Source organism: Melampsora larici-populina (assembly GCF_000204055.1).
Source record: "Melampsora larici-populina 98AG31 unplaced genomic scaffold MELLAscaffold_49, whole genome shotgun sequence".
NCBI classification, from domain to species: domain Eukaryota; kingdom Fungi; phylum Basidiomycota; class Pucciniomycetes; order Pucciniales; family Melampsoraceae; genus Melampsora; species Melampsora laricis-populina.
In genome coordinates, this window is record NW_006768813.1 from 29,206 (window position 1) to 54,556 (window position 25,351).

A 25,351-nucleotide genomic window follows, 5' to 3' on the forward strand; every position below is an offset into this window, starting at 1 on the left:
CCGTTTGTTCACAGGCAGTGCGCCATAAGAATAAACCAATTGTATTCCATTCAATTAACTCCAATTGATGTTTGTTGTAAAGCAGTGTGCTATAGCAATAAACCAATTGCATTCCTTCCTTTCAATCAATGCCTGTTTGTTAACAGGCAGTGGGCCACAACCATAAACCAATTGTCTTGTGTCTTTCAATCACCCCGTGCGTGTCAATCACTGGTGGTGTCAATCAAGGAAAACCAACCACTTACAATATAAGCTAAAGGACAAAATAGTCTCCAATTTTGCCCAGTACAACATCTGTCTGACTTCGAATTGGATAATTCATAATATATTTCCAGGACATATGACAGATGGGACAGAACTTGCTTGAAACCTTGCGGGACAGGGTACAAGCAGATGCATCCTCATCATCATTGTTGACCCTGCAACCTGTGCAATTCGGATGTTATTAATAAGGCATTTGAGGGTCTGGTTCAAAGAATCAAACCCTTCGTTTGAGGAGTGTTCATCAAGTTATCTTATAAAGCTCATGGTTGTCAATGGTTCTATCTTTGGTTTCCAAACCGTCAGATAAACGTTTTTGTGCCTTCATAACATTAAACTTTCACATATTAAATCAATTTCTGCCTCAAATGCTTGAAAATCCTCCTACAGCCACCGGGGTCTTTGTCGTAGGACGTGAGGTAAGCAACTTCATACAGCCTTTCTAATCATCTTCACTGCCTAATATTGGTTTTCTCTCCAGATGCCTGCTGCAGAGGTGCAATGGGAACTCCAACAGGTGCTTCCTGCCGGGACTACTCCCTTCCAAGCTCACTGCATGTTGAGTGGAGTAGATTCAAACACACCACATGTGATGCCAGTGGTTTTGATATATAGAACAGAAAGTGGCCCAGCGGTACAACCAAATCACCTGTACCACGCACACGGACGTCTCTCACATGATGCTGGCATCAGGAAGATGATATTAGAAGTTAGCTCAATTAATGGCATGACTTGCTTAGGGCCGAGCCCTGTGTCCTACGGTCAATTCATTCCGCACCTAGTCGACTCAGTTAGCTTGTCAGCTCATGGCAAGCCCATCTATGCAGAAGTTGAGGTTGCATTAGACTTTGGGCCCGAAGTTGTCGTGTTGATGGTTGAACACAATTCATGGTTCCAATCAGTTGAGCCGCCTTATGACTCTTTGATTGTTTCTGAACTAACAAATGTGATATGTGCTTGTATTGTCACATCCAGTTAAACAAACATATTGATAGCTTAATCTATTATCGAGGTGAACCAGGCCTCGCTATGTTGAATGTGGATGATTTTAATGAGCGGAGAGTTAATACTTTCATCTCAGGATACATTCAAAACTGGGATGCTGACACCGAAGAGCTCACAATACAGGTAAGCATGGCTGTGACTCATCACTCATCTGCTTTCAAAGTCCAACAATTGACTCACGTGGTCAATGTTGCTCACTTATCAGGCTGCTATTATTTCACCGGTTAATTATGACTAGAAAGTTTACCTTGAGGCTAGTCAAAGCAACATATTTGAGGTAGGTCACAGATGAGGCAGCTGGCGTTATGTAGTCTATGACAAGATTGTTTGGCGTCTGACAATCACAACATACAATGTCTTTATACTTTGTGAGGGGATGAGTCATGACCAGTGTATCACAAACTACACATGTTGTACGCTTTGATTTTGAGAGCTCCCTGTCAAAAAATGCTAAATACAAAACATGGGTTGAAACATTTGTTTTTTGCAAATCGGAACTATGACAAACCTCCTTATGCGACCTTCAATGGTTGCGCGGCAAAAGTCCAAACCGATTTGCCACAGTTTCGACAGCTTTCTCATGATTAGTGGCCGCACGCGGAGCTCCCTCGGGCATTCCGAGAAGGAATAGATCGTAAGATCTAAGGAAAGAGAGTATTTTGTGAAAAACAATCCATATATTTTCCATATCTATGTTATCTGCGTCAATCTGAAGTTCTTCTTGGGCTAATGCGCAGATTTCGCGGAGCCATAGAGGAGAAGTGACCATAAGCTCTTCAGCGTTCGGATAGTGTTGAGCTTGAAGTTCTTCAACATCTTCCAAAGGCGCTGGAATTAGGCCTTCGACACCGTTGTTGGAGTTGGGCGCAAGGTAGCAATAGTTGGGGGCACAACTTGTTGGGAGCTGGGTTCGAGCATCAAGCCGCTTTGAGTATGAGTTGTAATCATACATCCATTGATCCAATGATCGTTGGACCAATGGTACCCACAAATACAAAAACAGGAGCCTACATCGAAGAGAAAATCAGTGAGTACAACAAGGAGTTCACTGTTCTAAAATTGGGACTTGCCTTTCAAGTGGGTCATCATCGTTATACTCACCGTTCTCCATGGAGGTAAATATCATTTCAATCAAAGCTGTGTTGTGCTGACGCATGAGCTGCGACCACAAACATTCAATCTTCTGGTTGAGAGTCGAGTCAGTGAATTGATGTCGAAGAGCAGCTTCCTCATTGGTGATATTTGCAAACAATGCAGATAACTCGATTTGATGTGCGGCCAAGTTGATTGTTTCCGTTCCATGGTCAGTCACGGTACGTTGAGGTATACCACCAATTTTCTTGACAGTCTCGAGAAAATAAAAGCCAATGTGAGCTGGATTGTTATTGGTGATATGAACAAAGATACCCAGTACACGTCGAGACCAGGCGTCGATGAATCCATACATTGTGATGCCAAATTTCTTGAGCTTATCGTGACCATCGGCGGACCACACGTAATTTGGTCCTGGTACATAAAAGGTTCGGCGATTGATAGAGTCACGTAAGCGATTTGCAACACCATCACCATCCATTTGTTTGACCATCGTTTCAACAATGTGTCTACACAAACGCAAAACATGGGATCATTAAATTCAAAGGAGTGCATGCATTTAGTTAACTCTGTACTGACCTGTGGACAAATACATCGTGCTGGTTCCTGAGGATGTGATGTACACGACGATATCCAGCTAATTTACCATCCGGGTTGCGCTTGGTTTGTCGAATAAACTCAGCTACTTCTTCCATAGTAACTTTTCCAAGATCTATGTCGTCGTGCTTTTGGTGCAGGCCGAGGACTTGACAGCGTCGTGCGAGGGTACGTGGTGAAAGGGTGAAGCCGTGACACTCTTTGATGATATTGAGGAGATGTTTGGCCCGCATACCTTGACCGTGGTATGAGCTGATTAGATCATTGACAAGCTCATAGGTGTGTTCGTCTGGAAGTTTTTGTAAGCCCCAGTCCGTTTGTGCACGAGTGAGGCTCCTGAGTGAGCATTGAAGATTGTGATGAGTAGATAGTTCAGCTTGTATTTCAGCATTGGTGAGGCCCTCGTCAACTAGGTCGGCAATCAGTGGCCGGAAGTCTTCTGTTATAAGCTGTCTGGGCGGCATCAGCAATCGGTTTGACAATTCAATCCTGTTAGAGGGGGAACATGTGTTAAATCGACAATGAGTGCGATGATTATTGTAAAATTGAGAGACAAAAATTGATGATAGGCGTGACGAGTTTTGTACAGTTAGCTCTTGAGTAGAAGTTGATGATGATAGGCGCGACAGAGCTTGTAGAATGGTGCAAAATTTTCAATAATGGACGCGACGACGTGTGTAGAGTTGAGCTAAAAGTAATGATGATGAGCACGATCTCCAAATTCACAAATGGTGTCCAGTTTGAAGGGCACGAGCTGCCACTTGCGCCATAACAGGTTATCACACAAATGCTGAGGAGGTGACCGGTTTGACGTGGTGGTCTGAACCGGGCAGAAGCAGTCCCAATGAGCTGGGAGGGGTGTTGGGCGGGGCTCAAAGTGTGCTTTTTCTGTTTTTGTCGTTATGGAGCAGTTGGCGCTTGTGGGCCACCGTAAGTACCCCACACCGTCAATGTCATCTTATCAGCAACCTCAACACACCAACACCAATCCCATATCTTGAAATCCAGCCTCATCTAACACCACTTCCAACCAGAATTCTTCAGGATCCCTTTTTTTGCAGGTCCGAATAAATTGAACAAAACGACAAATTTGAAGAGCACACTCCAACAATAAGCAAAAGAAACACACAACGATCCAACCACGACTCAAGGTTTTATCCTTCATCATCCTAAGAGAAGGAAACTGTTTAGAATCCAATCAAATCTAACAAAAACAAAACGAACTGACTTAAAAACGTTTCTAATATCATTTAAAGACCCTGATTTTAGTCGTCACTGTCATCACTCGTTTTGCAATTCTACATTTATGTATTGCACATTTGATTTAGTTTGGTTTAAGTGCCATCGATGTAACTTCAATAGGTTAGTGATTAAGAAATGCAAATTTTTGATAAAGTGTAGAATCAAACTGATAGGAATGAGCTTTTGATTTTCAATTTTAGCAAAATTACCTGAAAAATTTATTACACAAACAAGACCGAGCGAATTCAATAAATTCAGTTGTTATGCGATGCAACCAACTGATTAATCTTTGTATACCATTCCATCAACAATCAATTCTGGTTTTGAAACCATTCCTTTCAGTTGGAACAATTTTTGACTTCATCATCTCAGTGGGATTTGTTAAAGTAGATTGGGAAGACCTTTTTAAAATGTCGGTAGAAGGTTCAAGTTACATGTTTCTGTAATTTTGGTAAATGAGATATGGTGGTTTATCAGGGGATTCTTTGATTAGGCCTACTTCGAATTTATTTTGTATTACTTTTGGATTTAACTTGGTTCGAAAGTGGTAATCATTCAGATGTACAATCATTATTCAAAACCTTTGAATACAAAATTTATTAAGCTTCAAAGACATCAAGTTTTGTCAATACCAAATAAAAACATCACAAAGCTTGCGTATAAGTCACTCAAAGTCTTTGTGTACAAGGATTTCCTTTTGCTGAGGATTATCAGGTTAATGTAAGGTTCAAGAGAGTGAACCTTCACTGGGTTCGTAGGGACAGCTTGACAGCGAGGAGTCACCTATAAAACTTCTCTATATAAATTCCAAACTGACTCCGAGTAGGAGAGTCTCCTCAACATCAGCATCCACACCATAACACACACATAAGAGAGAAACAACAAGAGAACTAGAATGATATCTTACCTGACTCCGAGTAGGAGAGTCTCCTAAGGAGAAGAGCCTCTCTGGAGTCAGGGCGAATAAGATGACTACACTACTATCTAAACCCATACACCTCTGTACACATGTATCCTGTAAGGGCATACCCTTACACCCTCCCCCTCTAAAAAAATTGTTCTCATGAAAAAAGAAAAGAAAACTTCGTAAGAGTAAAAAGAAATAATACTAAAGAGAAAAAAAAAAATTCCACCATTGCGTTGACCCTTTGAATTTGTCGTGTCTTGATTATCATGATAGTTATGAATCCCCAAAAAAAAAGAAAAAAAATGGCATGACTCGCCCCAGAAAAGAAAAAAAAGAGAGAGAACACAAATAGAAACAGTCCTGAAAGACAAGAGAGAAAAAAGAAAAGAACAAAAAGAAAAACATAACCAAACCACCGAAGATAAAAAAATCGTGATCGTTGTCGATGCCGCAACTTCCCCCTCGTTCCGCTATCTGATTGAAAAGAAACAACCCAAGGATGTGCTCACAAAGTGGCCGTGGAGTTGCTTGACAAAAACGGTGTAGAGGGTAGTGGCGGTGCATACTAGGAGGGAGACTTACTTTTGGACGCTAGTCCTGTACTAGGCTCCTTTACTTCTTCTTCCAGCTTATACTGCTTGAGTTTCGAAATGTGGAAAACGGGGTGGGTCTTGTCGTCCTTAGGCAGTTCAAGCTCGTAATTTCGACCATCGTTCAGAACTGATTTGATTCTATACGGCCCATCAAACCGAGCTCTCAACTTTGCTACCATACGACCACGTCCCCCAACCACCCGCTGACGATCTTGGCTATCAACTAACACTAAGTCCCCTTCTTCTAACTTGTCACCGTGCTTCCTCCTCTTATTGTATTGCAAGGCCTGATCAACTCGACTTGCCCACAATTTATCTCTCCAATTAGCCCAATCAGCACGTCGCTTCTCAACCCATCTATGTGCGTCGCTTTCCTTAATTTGTGATTCTAGGTTAGTCGGAAAGAGGCGAGGCTGACGTCCAAAAACGAACTCAAAAGGACTTGTTCCAGTTGCCGAATTGATAGCAGAGTTGATTGCAAACTCAACCGCAGGTAACGATTCTAACCATTTGCTGTGTCTAGTGGCCGTCAAGTGTCGTAAGATCTGACCTAGCGTTTTATTTGACCTTTCGCTCCTGCCATCCGTTTGTGGGTGGTAAGAGGTAGACAGCTTGACCTTGATATTGAGCCGTTGATTTAGATGCTGCCAGAACCGTGAAACCCAGATCTTGTCGCGGTCGCCTATCATTGACGAAGGGGCCCCAAATATCGAGAGCCAAGATACAAACATTCGATGGGCGGTCTTCTCAGCAGAGTCCTTCTGAGACACCGGTATGAGTCTGACAAATCCCGATAACCGACATGTACATGATAATACCATGTCATATCCGTTGACTTTAGGGAACGGACCAACAAAATCTAAACTGATGTCTTCTAACGTTTTGCAAGGAACTTCTGTTGCTTGAAGTCGACCCGATATCAGTGAGGTACGCGCTTTATTTCTTTGACAACTGTCACAGCTGGATACAATTGTATTGACGTCTTTACCCATGCCTAACCAAAAGAACTCCTTATGTAGTTGTTCCACAGTTTTGACTACACCTAGATGTCCTAACGCTTGATGGGCTCGTGTGACAATATCCTGTCTTAACCATTTGACATCAGGGATAACCAGTCGCCCGTCAAGATACATGAGTTCGTCAATCTTCAAACTGTCCTCGCGGAGTGGTAAGGTGTTTGCTAGCTTGATGCAGAACGGATCGGATTTGTAGCCTTGTATGATAGTTTTTCGAACCTCCTCATCCATCTTAGCCTTTATCTCCACTACAGCTATTTCTTCTTTTCTTGATAAAGCATCCGCCACTGAATTATGCTCCCCTTTCAAATACTTAAAGTCCAGATCGAAATCAGCAAGGGTCTCCGGCTCAGGTTCCTTTGCTTCAATAAATGCACTAAGCTATGATGGTCGGACATGACATTAATTTTCATTCCTAATAACAAGAGTTTCCATTTCTGTAATGCATTTATTACAGCCAAAAGTTCCTGTTCGTGTACAGGGTAGTTACGCTCTGCCGGTGTCATTGTTCGGCTCTTGTACGCGATAGGGAGAGAGGTTTCCCACTCTTTTCCTTGAAATAACGCAGCGCCTAACCCATGACCACTTGCATCGGAAAAGAGCCACATAGCATCATCTGAATCATAATCTATCTTTTTCAAAACTGGTAAGGTTGTAATTAACCGCTTGATGTTTTCAAATGCCGTGTCCTCTGCTGATCCCCAACGAAAGTCTGAAGGTTTCTTCCTTGAGCTTGTCAATGGTGCGAGTGTGGCTACATATTGACCTAGCCCGTCCACAAATTTTTTCAGCCATTGTACAGTGCCTAGGAAGGAATTGAGTCCTTTTGCTGATTTAGGCGCCCTCCAGGAAGTGACTTTGTCCACCTGCTTTGTATCCGCCCTAATACCATCTTCGCTAATTTCGTGTCCTAAAAATGAAATTTTACGTCGAAATAGTTTACTCTTTTTTGATGAGCAGTAAAGATTAGCTTGTTTTAGTTGGGTCAGAACTTCTCTCAGATGTAACTTGTGTTCCTCTATGGAGTCAGAGAAAATGACAATGTCATCGATGTATACCACACAAATTTTGCCAATTAAATCACCCAGAGCCTCTTCACACCGCGCTTGATGTGTTGCCGGACCATTGCACAATCCCATTGGCATGACTACCCACTCAAACATCCCCCATGGAGTTTTTACTGCCGTCAGAGGTATATCCTCTTTCCGCATACAAGTTTGAAAAAAACTGTTGATTTGGTCAACCACCGAAAACACCTTTCCGGTGGCTACCAGTCGTACTGCTTCGTCAGGATTTGGCAAGGGTGATCTGTCTTTAACAGTTACTTTATTAAGTTCCCGGTAATCACACACCCAACGTGGGTCCGCCGTAGGATCCTTCTTGGGAATGATGAGAGACGGAGACCCGTATTGACTAGATGACCTACGGATACGTCCAAAAAATCATCCTCCCCTTCCGCGACTGCGGGAAATTCAGCAGGGAATAAATCCTTAAATTCTTCAAACATCAACTCCTCCTTCTCAGCCAACTTTCTTGCACTCTCAATCTTTCTCACATTCTCCACCACACACGCTAACATCTCTTTCTTTGGACAGTCATTCAATCTTTTTTCTTTCAATTCATTACTTTCTTTCATTTTTCTTTCATCCTTATCATAAATAACCTTCCCAGTTTTGCTATGAGTTATACAACGTCGATGAATGGATATATCAATTTTATGTAGTTTCAAGAATGGGGTACCACAAATAAGATCATAACCACCGTTAAGCTTCGCCAGCTTGAAGAACGTTGCCCCAAATCGAATAGATGGCTCCTTCGAATCCACGTTAGCAAAAGCAAAATGGGTAAGTTGCTTTACTTGACCCTCAGACTCAAGTGCTAAACCCACAGTTATGGGTTTCACCAGTGGTCGCCTTGGTACGCGAACCTTCTTGAGTAGTCGCTCGTCCATTAAGTTGGTCTCGCAGGCTGAGTCAAATAGAGCACGAACAGGGATTCCATTACATACAAGGTCAACGATGATGGACGGTTCTCTATCACCTGAAGACACACACCTGTCTCCTTTGTCTTACTCCATGCAGGCTACTAACACTCTGTCCGCCTCCGCGTAACGTTCCAGTTCTGCTGTGGACAAATCCGGTAATTCAGCAACCGCCGCGAGACGAGTCGGTGGTGTGTTGTTGGAAACTGGACGCCCCGCTGGTCTTTGTGGTGCCGCTCCAGGTGGTTGTCGGATTTCGTTACGAGGAGGTCGTGGTCCTGCGTTGAACTGATCGGGTGGAGGCACACTGATGAAAGCGCTCGAGGTTTCAGTACAAGATGGGTTATTACATTTCTTTTTACAACTCATACACAATCCTAGGTGTTTCATCCATTGCTTATACCTCCATGCGCTTTCAGCCTGTTCTTCTGGAGTTCTAGTTGATTGTTGAAATCCGTTACCAACTGTAGGCGGCGTAGTTCCACTAGGTTGATGGTTGAGAAATGGGTTCGGATTTACACTACGGTTTCGTGTCTCTCTGATTTGTCCACCATCTGTCAATACTCGCCAAATCGCCTTTGCTTGTGAAATAAAGGTGATCATGTTGAATTTGTCTCCCATGAGTATTCGGTCTTTGCGAACGGTACTATCGAAGATGGTCGGTAACCCCCAGCAGATGTACTGAGCCAATTCCTTTTGAGTGATCCGAGAGAAACGGGAGATGGTTCGATGAAGCGCTTGTGCTCTTTCGATGAAGGCATCAAAGGATTCGGCAGGTTTGATCTGTAGTTTTCGTAGCTGTTGTTCTACATCTGCCACCCAGTCCTCTGGCAAGGTACCTAACACTATAAGATCCATCACTTCTGACCAAGATTTACCCTCTAGTTCTGATTTAGATGATTGGTACCAGGCTGAAGCTTGTTGATTGATCAATAAGGAACCTAAGAGCTTTAAGCGCTCCTTGTCATTGTGTAAGTCTTTCACATTAAAGTACTGCTCTGTAAGCCATTGCCAGTGAAAGAGTTCCGTTGGCTTCCCGTACGGTCCTTTGTACTTAGGTACCTCTGCTAGACAAATTTTGCTTGCTGTAATCGTTGTACTCGAGTCGTCACTGTGGCTATCCGAATTGTCGATTGGTTGTTCTTGAGTTGTCACAATCAGTGCAGAAAGAGGGGCCGGTAGTCCTGGGGAGCGCGGTGACAACATAGGCAGCGTCACTGGAGCCGTTTTGGGAGGAACCCAGCGAACCGCCGGTGTCGACTGCGCCCATGGGTAAGTCCATGGCATCTCGTTCGGTGGCATTGCAAGGGTCTGGCCAGACTCCGAGTTGTAAGCTGGAGGCGTGTAAGTCACTTTCGGGCGAGGACGCGATGAAAAGTTAATCACCGGAGGGCTGGCTGATGTCGACTCGATGTTTTGAGCGACAACAGGTGAAGGCGAGACCGGTCCGTTGTCCATGTACTGGGCAAACGGGTTGTTGGAGCGCGAGGATTGCAAGCTATGATCCGCAACTGTCGGTTGTACTTCTCGTCGTTCTTGAGCTAGCTCATGGACTAATGATTCTAACGCGTCTATTCGAACACAACGCCGCTCCAAGATCTCGTTCTGATCTCGGACTTCTTTCAGTTGCCTGGCTAGGAATTCGATTTGATCTTCTTCCGGGATGTTCGACATCGCCATCTTGCCTTTACCGCCAGAGGTTGAAGTTTCTGCCATAAAACGACTTGCCGGTGCCTGTGGTGTGAAAACGAAAGCTCCCGGCGGTCTCGGCGTGGCTTGTTCTCCACGTATCTTACGAGGTGTCGCTTGCTCTTCTAGCAACCGTTTAAAGAAAAATTGAACAATTTCTTTATCGCTCGAAGTGGACAGTTCGCCGTGGGGAGTCGGTGAATGGCTCCCAAAGATGACAGGTTTGGATTGTTCGCTTTTTGGTTGTTTATGTTCGAGTGGTTGAGTTGCTGACAGCTCTCGGTATTCTGAAGCAGGAGTTTCCGGGACTTCCGGTCGCCAATTATAGCAAGGCGGAGTCGGTGGTGGTGGACTAGAAAGCGGCGATATAAGATTCTGAACAGCTCGTGATCGACGAAGCAGTGCGTCGGGATTATCAGTATAGTTTGAAGGCAGATTTCGTCGATCGGACATCCGAAACAGAAGAACAGGCAGCTCGTGGGACAGAAACAGGCGATATAACAGCAGAAATACTAAGACTCAGTCGGAGTGGTAGTGCAGCAGGAATTCAGAGATTAATAAGGTTTGATGATTAAATTAAAAAAAAGTTATAGGTGAAAAAAGTGTAAGGTTCAAGAGAGTGAACCTTCACTGGGTTCGTAGGGACAGCTTGACAGCGAGGAGTCACCTATAAAACTTCTCTATATAAATTCCAAACTGACTCCGAGTAGGAGAGTCTCCTCAACATCAGCATCCACACCATAACACACACATAAGAGAGAAACAACAAGAGAACTAGAATGATATCTTACCTGACTCCGAGTAGGAGAGTCTCCTAAGGAGAAGAGCCTCTCTGGAGTCAGGGCGAATAAGATGACTACACTACTATCTAAACCCATACACCTCTGTACACATGTATCCTGTAAGGGCATACCCTTACAGTTAAGCGGTCATGAGACTTGTCTTTTACCTTTGAAGATGGTTTTGAAATCAAGTGGGATTGTGAACAAGTTGAACGTTAAGAGAGTCTGTTCCGAAACTATCCATTTTGTTTGATTAACCTCAACTTCAATCAAACTGTCTTGATCCATCAGTTGGTTCACTGTTCTACAATACTTTCATTAAAATTTCCAGCGATTATCAGTCATCATGGTTAAAGTGATTGAACAATAATGAGATTGATGTCGACTTGATTTTTTGGGGGATTACTCAGTGTGATTCCACCTGACTACGCTGATTGAAGAAAGTATCAGTGTTGCTTCTTGCTCACCGAGCACCCAATCATGGTGGACCATACAGGTATTATGTATAACTGTTTTTGATGAGATGTGGTGACATTGGACAACGTTCCACATAAGTAAATGTCTGGATTGGACGTTCTTGCTGGGATGACGGTTGCAAGTATTAGGGCGGTTCAAGTAGACGTTTTACGACCTTTTTTTAAATTTTATGATCCGTCCGGGTACCTTAAAATTTAACTTTATTTATAAGACAGTGATCCACCTTAAGAGGTGGATCACTGTTTTGCGGTCACTTAGTTTGTCATAAAATTTTTACAACTTGTCCCTAAAACAAAAAAAAATGCCATGGAAGATTCATCAAAACAAATTTGCTCCCATCCTTTCTTTTTTCTTCAAATGTACCTGGTTATACCAGATATGATCAAAAAAAAAATCGTTTTTTTTCTTGATCTCTTTCATTAACAAGCTTTTGGAGCCAGAAATTTGGTAAACGGTCCAAACGTGGTGGTTTGGCCCCCGGGCCATCCGGTCTTCATCGGGATCATCCCTGCTCGCTTGTGGCCTTGCTATCACCTCACCCCTCACACGTCAGCCCTGGAATCACAAAAATGCTTCACGACATCAGCTTCGAAGTCTCGCTTCAAGGCCATGGTTTCAGCCCCTTTCAGCTTGATCAAACGCTGAAATTTACCTGATCATATCAAGAACGCGCATGGAAACAGGGGATATCATATCCGCACAGACAGGTCACGTCTGTCACGAACACACGTTGAAGCAGTGAGTCAGATTTGGCATACTTATTCCTCAGAAAAAGCGATCCTAAAGCCCATCTTTTGTTCCATTTTATCTTTTATCTTTGATCTTAAACTCTCAATATCCTGTCTTTTGATTTCGTCATTTCTTGTTTCTGCTTATAATCATTCATATACTCCATCTCAGCGGTTCTTTGGTAATGGCGCCTCCAACCCAACCAAGTGGCAAGGTTCAATCTCAACAAACCGGCAAGGTGTGTGATGTGCTGCTTATCTATGGTTGTATCGCCCAACTGACTTTTTGTACATGTTTACAGGTTCCCCGTAGGGCTCGTCGAACGAGAGCTCAGATTGATGAGGACCTCAAAGCTTCAGGCTTGCCCGTTGGTTCAAGACCAACCGCAGCGGCAGTGAGGCAATCACGCCTGGAAGCTCAGCGTGCACGATCTGCTTCGATAGCCACAACTGCGAAAGCCACCCGTGATAGTCCGACTCTGGATCTTGTCGACTATCAAACTATAATTTCTTACCTGTCCAAACCTAACATTCGTAATTCACTTTTTGGCGGTGGCAGCCAGACACGAGTATCGGGCCAGCCTATGAACCCTCGATCCCTGCTTAATCCCCTTGCAATCAAGCTTAACAACAACTACAACATACGTCATGATACTACCACAATGCGGTTAAATGGGCGAATCTTATATCAGCGACTCAAACAATACAAATCAAAGTATGCCTCTGCCAAAGCTTTCAGTTTGAAGACCGGAAGCGGACTCTCCGCCAAGAACGTCGCCGATGGGATCAAGACCATGGACGACTTATTGGAGTCTATGTGTCCTTTATACTCTGATATGGATGCCTTATTTCGTGACAAAGGCAACATCACCCCATTTGGAATTCTGGACAGCGGGGTTGGACCACCATCCTCCGATGATGACGGCAGAGAAGGTGAACGTGGCGATGACAATACCAATAGCGATACCACAGATGGGCATGACCATTCTGTGGTATCACGCCCTCACCACCCGATTGTGGAAGCTGCTGGTGAGTGTGCTAATGTGTCGTTGGCCCCTAACCGAACTGGTTATCACTGACGCATCATGGAACTTCTCTTGCTTTGCCTAGATCCAGGACCACAATCGCCCGAACCGAGTCGAGGTCAAACTGCATCAAATGTCCTCACCCAACACTACCGTAACTTTCTGGATGACGACTTGATATCGCCTCCGCCAACACCCAAAGACCCCGCCGATAACATTCCAGAAGTACTTCCGTCTGCCAACCCTGCGAATGGCAGTCTAGCCCCAATTGCTGCTGATGACCTAGGAATTTCTCCCCTTTTGGACGATCACCACCTGGCAGCAACCACTAGGGTTTCTAAGACTCTCAAACGCAAGCCAGCCAAGGGATTAGCCGGGCTGACACCAGAAGAACTGGCTTTGGACGCCAGTTTGGATGACGATGCCCTTCCCACAACCGCGGCGACTGCACGGGATATCGGTGACTCCTCTCGACCGACCCAACGCAAGGCGGCCAAACGCGTCTCAGCTGTCAAACGTGTAGCAGGTTTGACACCTGAAGAAATGGCATTGGACGATAGTTCTGAGGACGACACAGTTTGTAAGCCCTCGGGTTCCGCTAGCCAACTACGTGGCTCATCTCGAACAACTCTATCGCGCCGTTCTTTGAACCCGCTTCCCTCGATCGATCCGTCAACGGTACATAGCAAGGAGCATAAACACGCCCTCGCCCACGCATTGCAACAAGGTAATGAGGCAAAGATACAAATGCTCGCAGAGTCAAACAAGTGGAGGCAGGAATTTGAGGCTGAACGAATGCGTGTGGAATCAGAGTCTCGCATCTCCTCTTTGAAGTGGGACAAAGAACGATATTTTCTCGACCGCGAGGAACAGCGCGAAGCTCGTGCTCGGCAATTGGCTCAAGACTCTCAAAAGGAACGCCAGGCGTTTTGTCAACGCCTTGTCATGGAGGGCAAGAGCCCTCAGGAGCTTGAAGCATTCCTTCGCCTGATATATCCTGAAGAACACTTATAGTAAGCAGCTCAAGTTCGTTTTGTTCTCCTGGAGTGTGTAACTGACCATGTTTATACCTTCTCTCGCAAGTAGGCCATTCTCGCACGTAGGCCATTTGTGACTCTGTATTTTTTTTGCCATCTCTGGCGCACAGCAGTTTTTGTTATGGGCCGTATCGTTTGTATTTCACAGTTTTTCAGAGTTCCGTTTAGTAGTTTTTGTTATGGGCCGTATCGTTTCTTTTCAGTTTTTCAGTTTTCCGGTTAGTTTCTCCCCGTATTATTTGTAAACTCTCTGTCGAAGAATCTGTCACTTTGTTCTCAAGCGTTGTGCAATTTCTGAATGGCCCTTTTGCATCAGCAATGAAATCGGAAAATATCTTATGCACTGCGCCGATCAAATTTTATCAGGGAGTCTGCACCCCAGTAAGAGCGCCAGACCTCGACAGTCCTGTTGAGAAAGACAATTCTTCGTTACCGAATTGATTCAGGTGTCTTGATCTAGTAGGTTTCCCTTGTCTCAAACAAAGACAATTCATTGAAGAATTTATTCAGGTGTGGGTTCAGAATTTCTTAACTCTGGCGGTTGCGTGAGAAGGGTGCCATTTGAATCGGTCGGATATATTTCAAATGGGAAACAACATAAGAAAACACAAAAACTACCAAGCAAACAAAGTGAGGCCAAGAGGAACAAAATGAATCAAACTCGAAAGAAACAAAGACAAATAAAGATAGAGTCACTTGAGAGAGAATTAAAATGAATCAAACTCGAAAGAAACAAAGACAAATAAAGATAGAGTCACTTGAGAGAGAATTACAAGAACAAAACAAAAACAAACAGAATCGCTCATGAGACAATTGGGAGGCCACCGCTTTGCCAATTGTACGTAACGGCGTGGTCTCTCACTGTCTCTCTTTTCACCCTTCCTCGTTCAATGCCCATAGGATCTGCAGCTACCCCAGGACGCAACCTTCCGGCTTCGCCTGGTTCCCTTAACACAAGGTTGTCCTCTTCTTCTTCCCACGTGTTCCCGAGATCCGCGAGCATATTATGTAGGATGATACAACAGCGGATCCACCTGAGGATGTGATTCATGTCACTCCGGCTGTTCAAAGACAATCTTAATCCTTGAAGTGACGCCCAACGTGACTTGAGGATACCGATGCAGTGCTCATTTCGCACTCTAGCCTTGGCCACACACCAATTGAACTCTTTATTTCTATCCACCTCCGCCGCCTGGCCCTTGTAAGATGGTACGACTGTTTCTGATGGTATGTAAGCAGAATCGGCAATGATGTATTCACCTATAATGATACGTAATTTTAGTCAGTCATTTGCCAAATGAAAGAACCAAATACAATTCAACATACCGTCATCAAAGTACTTTTCTGGTTCATTGGCAATCTCATTTTTTGAATAAACTGTGCTGTCACAGCATGACCCAGGCCAACCGGCGTAGGCGTATGTGATTCGGCGGTCGCAGTCACATACGACCTGGACGTTGACTGAGTATCGATGTTTCCTGTCGAAAAAGACTTCCCCGTCGCGACCAGGCCTTTGAAAAAGAGGGATTGTTGTCCCGTTGACAAATCCCACACAACCTGGGAAACCGTCCCTTTCGAGGACCTTCGAGATAGCCTTGCGCCGATGTGAATTTGGCCACGTGAGATAGTTTTCGCCTACATCCAGAATGGCTGTTATAACTCAACGGGTACAATTAATCACCGAGCCTCTCCCTATCTTATAGTTACGGGCAAATCGGCCCACGGAAGCACCGTTGCCGTTGCTTCCAAGTCGCTCTAGGGTAATGGCCAGCTGTTTCTCGACTGGTGGTTGAGGATTGTTGCTTGACGAGACGAAAACGGGGTGTGAGATGATCATATCGAGCAGTGCTTGAAAACCCTCTGGGGTAGTACACATCGCCTGGCGAAAATCCGTGCGTCGGCTTCGTAGCATGTCGCGTAAGTCAAATGGCGTGGGCAGGGGAGCGGATATCCTATCATTGAGGTAGCGTCTGGAGGTGACATGGCCAAGCCACTCGCCCCATTGCCCTTCTTGATCAAATAGCTCATCATATAAGTTTGCCATCAGTGGATCTTCGCTGAACAGAAGTTCACCTTCTGTTGGGTTTTTGGGGTCGGGAGCTTGGCCAGGCATTCTTAGGTCGGATTCCATGTGGGCCGCGACAGACAAGTTGGCCAGGTCACGTAACACAGAGCTTCTCTCGGAAACGCGAGGCATCGTGGGCAACTGAGGGGAGGTCGATGATCTTCGAAAGGCAGTTTTGAAGAATGAGGATCTTGGAAAATATTTTGGATATTGATTGGGAAATGGATTGAACGCTGATGCTTCCCAAATTCCAAGGAAATCAATTGATAGCACAAACACCCAAAAAAAATACAAGGAACCAAATGAAAAAAACATATTTGAACGAGGAAACGAAGATGTCGGTGCCACCCCAAAAAAAAAGAACCCGTTTCGGAACAAATGTACCTGATTTTACATAGCTTTAAAAACAAATTATACAGCGTTTGTGATAGCGCGGACAAGGATTTTAAGTTGCGGACGACCTCATAAGACTGTTCGGGACTTGGCGTGACACCTGATCGCTCGTTCCTACTTGAACCGCCCTATTTGATTTGCACATGAAAAGTTGTGTAGTACTATGAAAACTGACGGGCAGACATTGACTAAGTGGATGGCTTCAGCAGGCCAATGGCTCTTGTCACGCCCGCGTGTGAAATTTGGTTGGCTTCAGGTCGGGGCCAGCCCGTGGCTCACGTCACGGTGGCGCCAATACCGCAACCGCTCCGCTCGAATGAGCGCGAGCGGAGCGTGAGCGGAGCGGTTTTGGCATCCGCTCAAACCTCCGCTACCCAGAGCGGAGGCTGCGCACCGCGCTCCGAGGAGAGGAAAGTCCTGAGCGAAGCATATCGCTCCGCTCAGAGCCAGGGCTCGAGTCTCTTTTTTATGGTTTTTTTAGACTTTTCAGGTCTTTTGTAGTGATGAGCGCCGCACACTGGTGTTGCACTACGCACACCAAAGTAAGAAAAAAAATAAAAAAGAGCGATATTGTGCATAGTGAGATTGAGCGCAGCACTGCGCTCCGCTCCCAAAATAGGTCGAAAACCTGAGCGGAGCGTAGCGGTTGCGGTGTTGGTGGCGCGAGCCAGGCTCACGTCAGCGATTTTCCCGCAGTGGTAGCAGTATATGCATATGGCTTAGAGAAACATTGAGGCATGCACCTGGGTTCAAACCCCAGATTCAGTGCATGTTTCCATCAGCAGGAAATCTGGAGCCTAGCTTGTCTAAGACCACACTGATGTTGTTCTGGGTATCATCGATAGCCTTTATACAACTTGAAGTATGCCCCAATTCATTTTTGTCCTTTTTATCTTCAACTTACGTATTGTTCTCTCAAAAACACACATTTCAACTGAAATGCTTTTGAAGCACATTGTTTTATTGTGTTTTCAAAACCCACATGCTCTCTCAAATCAGATGCTCTGCAGTTACTTTTCTTTTGTATCTCTCTGTGAGAAAAGTATTCACTAATTTTGATTCTTTTGTACTACAAATTCTGATTCAGCTTGAGTTTTTGACAAACAAAATGAAACAACTTTATCGCACACAAACTTTTTTACATAAACTAAGATAACCTGGGCAACAACTTTTTGAAATACCTTTAAGGGTAAATGGACCCATGAAACAAATTAATAGCAAGCTCTGGAGTGATGACTTCAAGAGCTGTAATATAAATCATCTCCATCTCTTCTTCGGCATCAACTGCGGTGGTAAGAAGTTGACTTTGACAAAGCCTATCCTTGATGACCGCAAAGGCTTTCTCAATTGGATTGAAGTCTGGACTGTATGGTGGAAGATAGACGATGCGCACCCCCAATTCGGCACACAGATCGTCAATGTTGCCGCCGTGGTGGATGGACGCGTTATCCAGGACAATGCAACTGTTGGGCTGAGGCCATGGATTAGTCATCGGAAGCTTAGATTTCAGAAAGAAAGAGGTGAGCAAAGGTCACAGCAGTTTGGAAGTAGAAGTAAAAGTTGGACGACTTACAAGATGGTGAGCAAGATAATCTTCGAAGTCCTCTCGACAAAAGGACCCCTCCTGCACCTTCAAAGACAAGCATCCACTCATGGACATTGCAGGAAGTAGGGTATATCGGTTTGAAAAGGTTGGGCGTAAGAGTCTCTTGGTTCTTTGTCCACGTTTGGCTTGGCCACGTTTGCGATACAAGTTGCGTTTAGCAATTGCACTTTTGTCTATAATTGTTGGTATGTAAAATCAAATATCAATTTCAGAAAATATGAAACTGTCAAAGAGTATAACAGACTTACCAAGAAAGATCAAGGATTCAGATGGAATGTCAGCGATCACCTGGAAGAAGTTTGCCCTAAGCTCGGCATTTTGGTTTGGATGAACGGTTCGAGCCACCTTCAATGTCATTGCCAGTCTGTCCCGAACTTCAATTGCAAGAGCTGCAATTGAAATGTCGACACCCTTGGCTTCCAACAGCTGTCGAGCCATCTCATCGAGGTAAAGAGTGGGGTCAGCATCGAGTATTTCACTGACAAATTCACGGTCTTCGGAAGAGAGTATTCTTGGCGCCCCACGGGTCTCGTAGTAGTCAGGATTACATACAACACATTGTGTACGTTCAAATAATTTCATCCATCGCACAAACAATTGTTCGGAGATGTTGAGACCTAGCATATGATTGATGAATGCTGGAGAGTGGCCTTTCAGACACAGACGAATCACCAGTACCTTTACATCAGGAGAGTATTTGACGAAGGCCATGGCAGATTGATGTAGGAGGTGTGTAACTGTAAGAACAAGCAATCAAAGGTAAGTATGATTGATTGAAATTAAGAAAGAGCAATCGAAGATAAGAACGACCAACCAAAGATAAGAAAGATCGATCGAAGGTAAGAGAGATTGATCGAAGATAAGAAAGATCGATCGGAGGTAAGAAAGATTGATCGAAGGTAAGAAAGATCGATCGGAGGTAAAGAGGATGTTTTGAAGGTAAAAATGACTGATCGGAGGTAGTTGAAGGATGATCGAAGGTAGTTGATGGATGATCGAAGGTAGTTGAAGGATGATCAAAGGTAAAGAGGATGGTAGAGGTCGGCTTTGAGGATGGTGGAGGGTTGTGTGGCGGTCAAGAGGGATGACCAGATCAGGTAGCCGGTCATTGCCGGTCAATTTATTTTATTTTTATTTTTCAAAAGCAGGGCATTGATGATTTAATACCCAAGAATTGATATCCAAGGATTAGAACCCGGGCTTATTGACCGGGTGAATCTGAAGACCTATCTTGTGTTTTGTTTTTGTTTTCTACAACCGCATACCAGTGTGCTGAGAGTTCCGCGAAAGCCTCAGGTGAGTCATACTGCCATATACAGACAGTTTGTTGATGAAAAAAAAGAGAAAAAAAAGTTTCAAAATACTTAACATAGGCTTGAAAAACATACGAAAAATATCAAGCTTTACGGGAATAGCTGTAATGACTTTCCCTACAAAATCTCTACCTGGAAAACATAAACATGGGTAGACTAGAGCCCATGTTTTTTTTGAACATCTTGAGAAAAAGGTCAACCAGATGTCAATGAAAACTTTAAAGTGGAAAACACTAAAGAAAAACAGAATCAGGTAGGAAGAAGTAAGGGATTGATTCCACAAAGGGATGGAAAATTAAATAGAGAATGGTTCATACTGTTCAAACTTAATGCACCACATACTCTTCTGAGCAAAGAGATTTGTATGCGGAAGAAATCTATTAGGTTTAGTTGATAGTCTCTTCTTGAGAGATGGTACATTATGCAACACAGACAAAGAGAGAGATGAACTAGTATTTTGCACCATGTTTTATCTCAGAAAGTGAGGTTCTTTCTTTCCCAATTTCAAGACACCACCAGAAAAACAGATTTGACAATTCTCTTCTTTTTTGACTACATTGATCACCAAAGGAAATATTCATTGTTAAAAACTTGTTGTTGCAAGCTTCAGGATCAAACAAGATACAAAATTAGGTTACAGAAAAGAAGATGGGAAAAAGTAAACGGAAATCACAAGAGTGATCTTTTTTCTAGATTGACCGTGATAGGACTTATTCTTCATGGGTAGAAAAGATCACAAAATAATCATGACTCCTACACTTGGTATGGAAACTGGATTACATGCTGGCAGGTTGGTTGTTTTACTGACCAATTTGAGCAAAATATAAGGAGAAAAACTACTCAGTTCAAGTAGAGGTTTCAAAGGGTCTTTCATTAAGGACATTACAGCTGATGAGTCTGACCCAAAATATCAGGACGAAGAGTACTGGTTCATCTGGGCCGGGGGTTATCGATCCATATAAGGAATGAAAGAAAGGTAATGTAGTAGGAGCCTGTTTTGTTGATTTGAAGTCTGGATTCTTATCACTTGTTTCTTTACACATGCCTTCTTTTGTTACTTGGAAGGGAAGGATTCAATTTATAACCAATTCATCTTTTAGTGATTTATAAATGTCTGTTTGAGGTAAACCTGTGATTATTAGAACTAGAGTTGATTTTCTTGATCCCTCTCTCTTGCCCTTTTCCATATCATTCAATTTAGTTGGGGTTTACCAAAAAAATGTCAACGGAGTTTGATTGTGATCTTGATTTTGATTCTCTAAAGCCTAAGGATCTGATCAAGTGAAATGAAATCATATGTATGTACAAAAACAAAAACAAAAAATAAAAAAATGAAAAATGTGTATCATGTAACTTCAAAGCTTACATTAAAGATAAACAAGAGAGGGAAAAAATGTAATTTGAGTTGAGATCGTTTTTCCTGAATACAAATAAAAGAAGAAGAACAAGATAGGACAATTCTATAATCGGAAGTTGGATTGGGTTTAAATGGATTTTGATTTGTTAAGTTTCAATTTACAGGTAAGCTTTCTTTTTGAAGGCGATGATGTTCAGGTTTTGGGAATAGGGATGATAGGTCTCACTCACTATTTTGATTAATGGTGCTTTTAAATTTTGATTTGAATGGTTTTCTCAACTTGTAGATCTTTGTCAAGAATTGCTTTCCAATTGGGATTTTTCCCCCTCTCTTTCTCAGTTGCAATATGGCACCTACCTATTAGTGGTCTGTAGTGATATATATCTATTGGCTATGCAAGTATGAAAGAAAAAAGAGTTTGGCTGTTGGAACAGTTGTCAACTCACAGGAAACAATGGCCCAAAGGAGATGTGTGAACCGGAGCATATGTTTGATCAACAAACACCCACATTGTCTTATCAAAACATGAAAACCAGTCTTTGGTCATCAGAAGAGAGGGTACAGGTGCAGTGTGAGCTAGGTTGAACTGCTCCGAGGTTCAGCAACTCCTGCTCAACTAGGGTACACATTTTGATTCAGGTCTTCTTGAGCAGCATGGATGGGCCTTAAAGACAAACTCTAACCAAACATGATACAATACAAAATTTGGACAAACTCAACACAATTAAACATATCCCCATTGAGAACGTCTGTGGGGGACGCAGTGAACAGTTGATGACATAGATGTTTCAGGATAAAACATGGTTGAAAATTTTGTATCATGATAAGGGTTTTCCTGGCTGTGTGGCTATAACTTATTTTGGATGATCTCATCTTGCACGCCAAGCAATATCACAGGGATTGTTTATCAAACAGTCCATTGGTGTCTCTTTCCAAGTTGAACAGGCAAGCCTTGGGGGCAGCAATCCCAATGTTGCACAAGCTCCAAAAATGGTTCAAGTGGTGATGAATTGCTTGATCCTTGTCATACATAACCTGTGGCCAGAAATTACTGAAAGTATAACCAATCTTTTTGGGGTTGTCTCAAACATAATTCAATACTTTTTCCTGTATTGAGAATATCTTTGTCATGATCTGTTTTCAGCATTCAAAGATCAATCAAGAAACAGGTCTTGTATCAACACAGCCCCCCTGTCAGCTTGGGTTCAAATTGAATCTATTGATAGGAAAACTCATTACAATTGAAGATGTAGACTAACTCCAAGACTTTTAGCAAGGTTTTCTTATCACTTGTCAATATATGGAAAGAAAAAAAGGGGGGGTCTAGTTAATTGGTATAAAAACCATGCTGAATACGGCTTTATTTTTTGATTCAGTATTTGTCAACTAGATCAATCCAGGAAGCATCCTTCATACATATCTCCTTGTCTAAAATGTGCAGTTCACTTCCTTCTATCATCCATTTAGTCGCCTCAGGTATATCCGCACAAACCTGACAATGCATTCCATTCAAATTCCAATTAGATAGTTCTCCATCAATCCCCTTCATCATCATTGGGTCTGAGGACAGTTGATCACAAGAACACTTGGTAAGCTCTCTGTTCTCTTCTCTGAACACCTGTTGCAGTAGCTCATATTTATCTCTGCTCTTTCCAATGCTTCACTAGCCTAGGTTCCAGTATCATATAAACAAGTTAAGTCTTGATCTTTCTCTCAAAAATCTTGACTAGGTTTTCCCGCATTCCAATCAGCCTTCATTGATCTCCAATTCCTGTTGAAGATCTGAGAGCTTACATGTGTTATGATATTTGAATTTGAGTTTAGACAGATCAGGAATATGCAAATATTACTCAAACAGTTTGCATCTGTGGCCGCAGTGACCCTATTATGCTTCCAGGGGTTTGTGTGTGCATACCCATATACATGCCTCTACAAACGTATACATAACGGGGGTGGACCTGGTATACCTGGAGATGCTAATCTACACCACACAGTCTCAGCTGTTTGGGTTGATGACAGGACCAGAATTCCCAGGATTGATTGGATCCATGATGATTTTCCAGAGAATTTTTTTCGTATTGGAATTTTCTATAAAGCTGATGGGCAATGGGTGTCAGATCACCTTACTACAGTTTGGAACCCCACATGTGTGGATAAACCTGAAGTGGTGGACCCTGTGTTTGGATACGTTGAGATGAATGGTGAAAGTCTTGCAGACAAATACATTCAGGATAAAGGTACAAGAAGGGAACATTTGAAGCTTGGTGTAATCAGAGCATAACAAACTCAACCAATCAAATTCAATGTTAGCTCCTAAGACAAATGGAGTTACTTGAGTACATGTTGTTTCTCTGTCATCCTCTCTCACAGATCTCAGGGTAACAAATACACTGAAGGGATCTTCAAAGGGATTGATGAAAATGAATGAGTTTCTTGGAACGCAGGTTGAGGTTTGGCACCTGCTAAAACACCTGATGATGCACTCTTGGTTAATGGAGATAAAAGACTCCTGCACTTAAGGAAGTATAGCTAATGTTTTATGATGGTTAGGTTGCTTAAGAAATGCACAAGATTATAAGAGTGCGCTTGATCTAGGTAAAAGATAAAAATACCGTGCAACACAAGTTAGAAAGATTGATAATAGTAAAGTGTGAACAAAGATGAAAGCTATGTATGTTCTATTTTCCAAAGATGAGTAAAAGAGAAATGTTACAAAATGCTTGACAACTTACAAGGAAAAATGAAACTTTTACTTAACTCAACAACAGATGTAAATTAACTACCAGAACTCTACTTGTCTTTGATAATCAATTACTTTATTGTAGCTCAGCTTGGCATGTGACTGTGGTAAAAGAACAACTACAGTGTAAATCATAGTGTCCTGTGAACCATCTTAATGTTGAGTTTCTTTACTGGGTCAATTGAACACCAACAATTGATCTTTGTGTGGTTCACAGAGGGTGCTACAAGCCTCACACCTTTGGTTGTGGGTGCAACACAAAAAACACCCCTTTGGCGCACCAATTTGGGTGCACTGCAGCATCAGAGAAATCCCAAAAATTGGGGTTGGTGCACCTTTTCAGAAATTGCAACAAATCTCAGGAATTCTATGTCCTGCCACCAATATCAAAGACTTGGATACTTGCTGTGAGTTTTGATGGTAAGTCTTTTTAACTTTTCAAACCTATGATAGGAAATATTTCTGTGGTAGATTGCTCTACCAATACAAACATCAGATACATATTGATGCAAAGACAACATATTATTTCTTGGAAATTTTCTTTATAAAACAACGCGCCCAGCGTGCCAAGTGGTGCCTAGGCGCAAAACCACAAATCCTGGTCTAAGATGGGTTAGTTGACAGCCTGGTCACTTCAATCTTTGTGCCCTGCACCAACCAGCTTGTGATTTTCCAAATTCTCAAATTTCTCCCTTTTTGAAGTCTACTGTAACAGAATTTTTTGAACCTGATTCTTCAGAAACATCATGTAGGAGACAATGCAGAAACCTTGAGATGAGATTGAGTATACTCTGAGTCTCAGTAAAGAAAATCTGGTGATCAACAGAATAAGCCTAATAATGAAAAACCCTTGTAAGTTCAATATCCTTGTCACCAAGAAAGGCTCACATCAAAATTTCCCTTGTGAACTTGACCATAAACATCAAATCTATAGTTTTACCAAGGGACTTACACTTCTTGTAAGTTGGAGTTGATGTATGCAATTTCCAACACAACACAACCTGGACCAACTCAAAATTATCTGGTGTCTTAGCCTTGTGAGCATCCACGGATAGTCAAGATAGGTCTGTTTGTTTTGGGTCACACTGGAAAGAAAATGAAGGTTTGAAGAATTTCAAGATGGTCAGAGCCGTATTAAAACTCTGTATAATGAGCAATGTCCCAAGTTGTCACTTGGCCTGGTCCTGTACAAGTCTATTTGGAAAAGATACGGCACATTTACTGCGCCGGACCCGATTAATGTGTTGTATCTTTTCCGAATAGACTAGTACATACAAGGATACACAGGATACAGAGTTGGTGTAACAGTACACACTCAGCCAGATAAGTTGCTGAGCCTTGCCAGACAAATGAAAGGGAAGGGAGACCTATCTACAGCCAAACCCATGCACATACATAACCAGCCAAAAATGCTTGAGTTTCATTTTCCACACAGCTGTTGTGGG

The 25,351-nt window shown here is 43.0% G+C and overlaps 3 protein-coding genes across 3 annotated transcripts; 2 read left to right on the forward strand and 1 right to left on the reverse strand.

Moving 5' to 3' along the window:
- Nucleotides 1-629: 629 nt before the first annotated feature.
- MELLADRAFT_67019 (uncharacterized protein) lies at nt 630-1,577 on the forward strand (the record flags this gene model as incomplete). The annotated part of the gene is made up of 4 exons (XM_007415165.1): nt 630-680; nt 743-1,207; nt 1,237-1,389; nt 1,548-1,577. The coding sequence occupies 4 exons, from the start codon at nt 630-632 to the stop codon at nt 1,575-1,577; spliced, it is 699 nt and encodes a 232-aa protein (XP_007415227.1).
- Nucleotides 1,578-1,789: 212 nt separating this feature from the next.
- On the reverse strand, nt 1,790-3,419 carry MELLADRAFT_110939 (uncharacterized protein; the record flags this gene model as incomplete). The annotated part of the gene is made up of 2 exons (XM_007415290.1): nt 1,790-2,159; nt 2,938-3,419. 2 exons carry the CDS (start codon nt 3,417-3,419, stop codon nt 1,790-1,792), a joined length of 852 nt encoding a protein of 283 aa, XP_007415352.1.
- Nucleotides 3,420-13,342: 9,923 nt separating this feature from the next.
- Nucleotides 13,343-14,498, forward strand: MELLADRAFT_67021 (uncharacterized protein; the record flags this gene model as incomplete). The annotated part of the gene is made up of 3 exons (XM_007415166.1): nt 13,343-13,403; nt 13,481-13,975; nt 14,482-14,498. 3 exons carry the CDS (start codon nt 13,343-13,345, stop codon nt 14,496-14,498), a joined length of 573 nt encoding a protein of 190 aa, XP_007415228.1.
- Nucleotides 14,499-25,351: the final 10,853 nt, after the last annotated feature.